This window comes from Aulonocara stuartgranti, assembly GCF_965226115.1.
Source record: "Aulonocara stuartgranti genome assembly, chromosome: 7".
NCBI classification, from domain to species: domain Eukaryota; kingdom Metazoa; phylum Chordata; class Actinopteri; order Cichliformes; family Cichlidae; genus Aulonocara; species Aulonocara stuartgranti.
The window spans coordinates 11,106,900-11,115,398 of NC_138945.1; the positions used below are offsets into that span (position 1 = coordinate 11,106,900).

The window sequence follows — 8,499 nt, forward strand, 5'->3', positions numbered from 1 at the left end:
CTGTCTCGCTCTCTCTGCTGCCAGGCAACGCTTTATTGAACGAGACCCATGACTCTTGACTTCACACACTTAAGTTTTGCAGTGTTTTTGTGACACAGGGATCTGTCAGTTTAAGCCCTTCATTCTGAGGGTTTGCTTCTTCCAGTAACTTGAATCCTGATGCTCGGACACTCCCTTCACACATCTCAAACATGGGTAACTGTACCCATGTGCAACACTCATGCAGTTTCTGCGCTATGCAAAATGTTGTTATTATCACCAGCACACTTGTCATGTGCTAGCCTTCCTCATTTAAAAAAAAGAAAAAGGCCCGCTTTTTGTTTTCAAACTGGTTAAGCTGGATCGTAGCCGCTTTAATGTCCTGGTTGTTCGATACTCACCTTTACTCAAGCTAAATCAGTCCGTCCACATTTGCAAGCTGCGTAACACCAGGAATCTGAAGCATGTCTTCACACTTGGCTTGGCTTTGTTCACCTGTTATTAAACACAGAAACCGGTTTCTGTATCTTTTCTTATGCAAGCAAAGCACCACTGTAAATTTTCAGACTTCTTGATATTTAGAGTAAATGTTGAGCTTGGGGCTTTATATAACCAGCAAATGCTAGCTGGATTGTCTTTTTTTTTTTTTTTTTTTTTTAAGTCATCCCAGTATATCCATCAGTAGGTTACACTCAGTGACTGTACAAGTATAAAATGCAATGTTTTCTACTGTCATTGGTTCCACTTCAATATGACAACAGTGGAATTTAATGTGATCTTCCAGCTTTTTTCTTTTTTTCTTTTTGTGTGAAATCACTTGTTTGTGGGAAGCTCCTTGCAGCATGTGACAAACACAATTTCACTTCTTTCTTTTTCTTGTTATATACAAGACGGTGTTGTAAAAATTAAACTTTCTCTTTGTATCTCTAAGAGTTTGTCTGCAATCACATTTTCTGTTTTAAAGGTTTTTGACTTTAACATTTCTTTACTTTATTGTGCACATTTATTATGTATTTTTCATCGATATGGTTTTGGTTAAAGCAACAACCAAACTTTGTTATGGCAAAGAGAAGCTTCTATTTTCTACTGGCATTGTTTCATTATTCATGTGTGAGAGACGACTGTAAAATGTGTTTTGTATGTCAATTACTGCAGTGAGAAGTAGCAGAAAAGGCAGATTTTCATTCGCTTGGCAGGTGTTCATAAGTCGATCTGCATATGGGCAGATTATGTAAACATGTAACGTCAACGTGTTGACAGATACTTGTGCCTGGTGTGTTCACAGCTCTGATGCAATTCTACCAACTAATTTCCCCCAAAATAAATAAAACAACACGCTGATTTTAATAAATCCAAACCCGAAGGTGTGCTTGTGTATATAGTATACCAGAGATGCATACAATTGAATGGATGTGAGCTTTCTCAATGAGTTAAACTGCCTCGGGTGATGCCAGTGTTAGTTGGGACTTAAGCATACAAATCAAAAAATAAAATAAAGATAGATATGCAGAGAAGTGTGGGGATGACTGCAAGTGAGCTTACCAGAACCTCACCCTCGGGATTAAATCAAGTTAGACGTTTGCTTTTCGAGTAATTTACAGTTGATGCCAAGAAACGGAGAGCATGTGAGACAGAAGATGCAGCATCTCTGGTTTTGCTTTGTTTTTTGGCTCCCCCCTTATTTAAAGTTGAACTTTGTAGTCGTATCAGCAGCTAATCTGTGGATAGCTTAAAGTATTTTTATTTTTTTTGCAGTTCACAGCTGTATTTATGCCTTGAATGAGCAGGGGTAATAAAGAACAGAGATGGTAGTGTTCCAGCGCAGCGCTTCTTCAGGGTCGCTAGCTCCATTAAAACAATGTGATATGTGTCCGGTAGCTAAACAGTCTGCTGCAGTAAACAGCCAACACATGATTAATTGCCGCACACGGAACAGTAAAGGTCCGGTGATTGTGCCTGATGTCATGATAGGGGTGTCTCTCACACACACAGTCATCATCACATGGTCACTAAGCATCATTTTGTGACTAATCACAGGAAAGTGTCAGGGTTAAGAGGAAAATTAAGATTAAAGAGTGGACTTGCTGCTTCTCTTTCACTCTTCTCAACTCACACCAGTGGGGCCATAAGGTCAAGTTCTGACTCAGGACTCCTTCCCACCCTGTTTCCTTACCAGAATGATTCCACCCCATATTTCCAAATGTTATAGTGTGAAACCTGACAGTCTTCGCATCACACACCATGGCAGCCCATTTCCTGTGTGGCTGTAAACACAGGGAACTTGTGAAAAGCTTGTAAAAGCTTTCACTTAGACTTAAGTAAACCTGCAAATGCACACGCACGCAACAAGCAAATTTCACATGCAACACTTCCTGGTCTGACCAGTCCTTGGAGCAGTATAGTTTTTACCTCTATGCTGCCACCTGCTGGAGAAGTTTTGTTTTACTTTTTGGATTTTTTTTTCCCCCCCCTCCTCGTGTATAGAGAACGGGTTTTACTCATTTCATTTCGTTGTACTTCTGCAGGATTTGGTGGACTGGCGGAAGCCCCTGGCATGGCAGGTGGGCCACCTCAGAGAGAAATATGATGCGTGGGTACACCAACCAGTTGACAGACCTATCAGACTGTTTGGAAACCCCATCATGGAGGCCATCACTAAAACTTCTTGGTAAGAAAGGAAGCTTGAAGAAAAATTAGCCATTTATCAGATAAGAACATACATTCAGTTTTGCAGGCTTGGCAATCACTCGTGCAACATTTTCACAGAATTTTACTGTTATTTATTAAGTTTATATTTATATATCAACCAGCTGGAGGTGAGGGACCCGAGACAGGACAAAAGAGACACTGCTGAAGAGAGCTAGAGATTAATAATTCCTAATGACTAATACACTAGCAGTTTATAAACATACAGGGAGTGAAAAGAGAAGCTTGGACCCATTGCAGCATAACTAAGAGAGAATTCAGGTTCACCTGATCCAACCCTAATTATGCTTTATCAAAGCCTGATTTTAAAGTATAGAGGGTGTCTGTCTCCTAAATTCAAACTGGGAGCTGGTTCCATGGAAGACAGGCCTGAAAGCTCTGGGCTCTGCCTCCCATTCTACTTCTAAATACTGTAGGAACCAGACATAAGCCCGCAGTCCGAATGTGAAGTGCTCTAGTATACAGGTACAATGGTCCAGCCTAGAACTAATAAATCACGAACTAGTTTTTCAGTATTACTCTGAGACAGGATGTTTCTGTGTTTGCAGGTATTGCACAAATACAAGAAAAGTGTCCTGCATACTTGTTTGTTGTGGTCTTTGAAGGATACATCCTGGTTTAAAAAAAATAAACAAATAAAATAACTCCAAGTTTCCTCAGTATTACTGGAGGCCAAGCAATTACTGAGGGAAAGTAAATGGAAACATTTATGCAATGGTTTCCGCAAATCATTGTGTGTAATGGCCACACGATGAGGGCTCTGATGTAAAGAATATTTCCCACCTTGAAAATTCTGTCGGCAGTTCTGTGATTGCCAAAGGATAAGCAAACACATCTGCTTCAGTGGCGTGATCAAAGATTGAATTATAATGAAAAGTGCAATTTTATAAATGTATGCAATTTTATGCTTGTTCAGCCTACCTCTGCAAGCTACTTTGCAACCCACCTTCACCTGAGGTTCCAGTCATTTCCGATTTAACCAGTGTCACACCTGTGGTCACGTCCTGCTCTCTCTTTTTCCTGTTTTGATGCATCGTGGACAAAGCCATACACCAGGGGTGTCAAAAATAATGCCCAGGGGCCAGAAATGGCCCAGCAAAGGCTCCAGTCGGGCCAGCTTGACAACTTTGTGAAATATGAAGAAGTGCATAGATTTTGTATTTTTAAAAGATTTACAACTTTTTCCTATTGATGAAGGACCCCATATTCATACTACACCAAAGTAATTAAGTAATAGATTAACAATTAAATGATAAAGTTCCTGTTTATTTTTGTTTCTTTTTTATTTATTATTATTATTATTTTATTATCTACTACAGAAATCCCTTTCTATACCAGAAGGGGAAATAAAACAACGTAGTACAACAAAATGTTTTTTATAATTACTGGAAAGTCTGGACTGAGAACGTTTCCTGTAACTTTACCTCATGTCGTTCACCATTCTGGCCCAGTTCAGATTAATGGCCCACATCGTAAACTGAATACACTGTCCTCTAGTAACAGAGTGAGAGCGTGAACTAATGCTTACACTCTCTTGCTTTCAGGTATTGGGTACCTATTGTGTGGCTCCCTATTGTGTTTTATCTGAGCTGGCACTGCTATACCACCCTGGCACAGGGCACCACCAGGCTAGCCCTCACTTCAGGTAACTCACACACACCTGTGTTTGTGCCACAGTCACTTGTGTTTTCATTTTCATTTGTGTGTCCACATTTCTGTTTGAGCCATCTATAGCCGAGCATGTGTGTGTTCCCAGGCTTCTCTATCCCTATCCACAAGTACTTTTTCCCTGTCCTCTTTATGATGGGCTGGTTCTTGTGGTCATTCATCGAGTACTGCATCCATCGCTTCGTCTTTCACATGAATCCACCAGCTCATAACTACTACCTCATCACGCTACACTTCCTCCTGCATGGACAGCACCATAAGGTATGAACAACCACTGCTGAGGTCACAGCTGTGAGTCATCAAAGCAATATTTGTTTTTGTTTAAAATCATCCTTTATGGCACCAGCTGAGGTGGTAATCTTATATTGCAGGGAGGAGGGGGGCCGCAAACGTCGTCCTGTTTCCAAATACTTTTATGAACTGAATACATATCAAGTATAAGTAGTTACGGATGTGCAAATATTGTAAGTTAAATTATTGTAACATTAACCACAGTATAGTTTAAGCCACAGGGGGAAACTGATTTAGCTTAGCTTAATAAAGAGTTAAAATAAACAATGCAGAAGCAGTGTGTGGGGAAAAATGCTGTTCATCTCAGTTTCTGTTTTACTAGGTTGTAAAATTAGAGTATTTTTTTATTAGCTTCTTCTATGTAAAACCTTATAACTGATAGTCGGTGTAATTAGGAAATGTGATGTTTTTCCTGTAGAAGCTATAAAAGTCGCACTACAAAATCTCACAAACCCCCCGATTCCAAAGATTCTGGGACTATCTATAAGCTGTAAATAAAAAAACACAATACAATGATTTTTCAAATCTTACTAATCCATATTTTATTCACAAAAACAAACATTAGAAAAATATTGTAATATTCAGACTCTAATCTGAGTTTGACGGCAGCAACAAGTTGTTGGGAGAGGCTGAGGAAAATGCTGTGAAAGATATTGCCACTTGCTGATCATTTTTGAATTACTGTCTGATGAATACCTGTGATGGCTTTTTGTTGCGGGGGGGAAAAAGGACATAAAATGGCCACTGTACATAAATCTTTATTTATTTTCTCTCTTCAGTCTCCGTTTGACGGCTCTCGGCTGGTCTTCCCTCCCGGCCTCGCCTCCTTAGTAGTGGCGGTCTTCTACATGTCCATCCATTGCGTGCTCCCAGACATCCTCGGAGTATGCGTGTTTGTCGGTGGGCTGGGCGGCTACGTCGTATACGATATGATCCACTACTACCTTCACTATGGCTCTCCGAAGAAAGGCTCATATCTGTACAGCCTGAAGGCCTACCACGTCAAACACCACTTCGAGCACCAGAGATCAGGTGAGGATTACATTTGCTAACGGCCTTAGAAGAAATATGGTTTTGTTTTTTCTTTCTTTTTCTGATGGGGATCTTTATTTTTCTCACCAGGTTTCGGGATCACCACCACATTCTGGGACCACCCCTTCAACACAACCATCCCTGATGAAAAATTCTGACATGGAAACGGCTCCCCCGAAGGGCCACAGGACTTGTCAACCACCCTCTTTTAGCCCCCAGCCTGCCTTCTCCAACCATCCCAACTCCTTATTTACATCTCTGCAGCCATATAACTTCCACAGACTAGGAGGAACTTCAGGGCCACTGCATCCAGTCCATTAATACTCTGTGTAACACATTAACCAGCACCACAATATTACCTTAAGCTCAGTCACCTGGGTGTGTGTCAACCTGCCTGCACTATTTACTCACTGTGATCATTTCCACTAAGATGTGAGGGCTTTCAGTGCCATTTTTTCCTTCTACTACTTCTTCTTCTGTTTTCATTTAAGAAATCTGCCCCCTGTGCTTTACCAACACCAACCTATCACCTGATCACCACTCAGAATGTCGCCGCATACAGCTGGGAGGGGGCCGTGGAGAGAAAAATCTCTTGTGATGCATGTGGTCAATTTGAATTAGATTTAATCTTTTAGTCTAAAATCATACAGGGGGACAACTGTGATTAAAATTACTAATCTGACAGCACAATGCTCACACAGCTCACAAACGCACACTGTTCAAGAGGTAACAGGAAGTGATAGATGGTAGGTGAATGTTGAAGACGGGTGGAGCGGAGGGGGTGAGAGATGATTAGAAAGAGTGCATGTGAGAGAGAAAGTGTGACAGAGATTGAGAGAGAGTACGCTAACTATTTAATCTACTGAGGAAAAAGGCTTCTTCCCGCCTTCGCATCATCTACAGCTTACATATTCCTCGTCACTGTCACTTTTCTCTGCTACGCTGCTATAAACTGTTGCGCTGCTAACAAATCACAAAAGTTCCCTCCACCACATTTGGGTTCGCTTGATTTAAGAAGCAGCCGTGCCTGGAAAACCTTCAGTTTCACATTTGTTTTTGCTGAGATACGTTTAACTTATTATCACCAAATCTGCAGGAGTGAGTTTATACTGTAGGAGGCTAATTCCATGTACTGTTAATGTGATGTAAAAGCAGAGTTCAGAATGTCTGAAACCCCTGTGGAGATATATTTTTGCAAGTCTGTAATATTTCCATCTTTTTATTTTTTTCCTCATTAATAATTCAACAAAGATGTAAAAATAATATTTTATATGAAGCTTTGTACAGTAGAGGAGATTCTTTAATCGCACAGTCTTCATTTTGTCAGGTTGACTATATGTTAGAGAGTGAGTGTGGTTGTCAGGGTGACGGGGGACAAATCTGAAGGCATGAAGCCAGGCTGTCTGATTTCCTGCTGTGGGGATCTTGGGGTCAAAGGTCACAGATTTTTGGAAGTGTTATTTTCTAAAAGTAATCTTGACATAGAGATTACTTCCTTTTAAAGGGGACCTATAATGCAACTTCTAACACCATGTTTCAAGTGTAGCTTGGCATGACTCACACGTCAAACTAATGCTTATTTACATTATACTAACAAACCATCTTAGCTCTCTTATCCCCTCCTCTTAAAGCCAACTTTCTTCTGATTGGATGCCTCTCAGAGCTGTGTTCCTTAGTTGAATATATATAAGGGATATCTGCTCTCTATGACATCATACAGAGCCAGGAGTAAAGGAAAGCTATCTGAAACTTGAATGTTTAGGGTAGTTTGAAGCCTGAGCTTCTGTCTCATGGATCACTTGCACATGGGTACGAACCTCTGTAACGGCACAAATATTACAGAAAATTAGGAAAAGCATAATAGGACGACTTTAAAGTCGGTGGTTTATTTTGGCCCTGCAGACCCTCCCTAGGATGACGATAAATCAACAAATCTGACTTTACAGCAGGAAGTCTTGACACTGACTGGTGGATCTGCAAAATGTCTCCTGAAAAATGCCCGACAACGCCGATAAGTGAAGTAGAACAAACTTAATTCGCACTCTTTACATGAATAACTGAAGAACAGTAAGAACATACTGCTGCTGCAGGAAATTTATTTTTTATCTACTTTTCTAGCTTGAATAAATACTTCCACTTATAAAAGTGTACATACAGCTGTATGTAATCTAATCCATCTGAGTTTTAACCATTCAAGAAGATTTGTAATGCAGAACCTTAACACCATTTATACTCCTCTTTTTTTAAAAATAAATAAATAATTGTTTCATTTATTTTTATACAAATTCTCTGCAGCAATAACAGTGAAGTGTAAACCTAAAGAGGGCTGAGGGACCCCAAAATGTTTCCACTATGACGAGATGAGTGGATTTATTAACTGATTTAGCACCAAAATGTGTCATTGTCTACAAATATCTGTTGATCTTTAGCTGTGATTATGATGATTATGAATGTTCAAGACTTTGTGCAGAAAGCATTAACTCATCAAAAAGAACCTAAAGAATGTTTTTAATGTCTGTTATGCTGATGGTTCTAATAATAATGATAAGACATGATGCTGCTAGGCAAAGTGAAATGATTCCACTTGTTGGAGTTAAATTTAAAAAAAAAAAAAACGATCTTATTTATGTATATTTATATGGTAAGAATGGAAAAACAGCAAATATGATTCTAACTTGTGAAATTTTTCTCTTGTGCTAAATTTTGCAGCAAAAAAAAAAAATTCCTAAATTTGTTTACTTTCATGTCTTAACTTTTGTTTTGGAATTTTTAAGTCCATGCAAATGCAAAGGTATTTGTAAATAAATATCTGTATATTTCTGA

General features: G+C 39.5%; 1 protein-coding gene across 1 annotated transcript in view; it reads left to right on the forward strand.

Moving 5' to 3' along the window:
- fa2h (fatty acid 2-hydroxylase) overlaps positions 1-8,499 on the forward strand; it is a 39,485-nt gene extending 30,986 nt beyond the window's left edge. Inside the window, exons 3-7 of the mRNA XM_082542007.1 lie at positions 2,505-2,647; positions 4,230-4,330; positions 4,442-4,614; positions 5,424-5,676; positions 5,767-8,499. Of these exons, the coding sequence (XP_082398133.1) occupies positions 2,505-2,647; positions 4,230-4,330; positions 4,442-4,614; positions 5,424-5,676; positions 5,767-5,834 (738 nt within the window). The 3' untranslated portion in view covers positions 5,835-8,499. The remainder of the gene's footprint in view (positions 1-2,504; positions 2,648-4,229; positions 4,331-4,441; positions 4,615-5,423; positions 5,677-5,766) is intronic.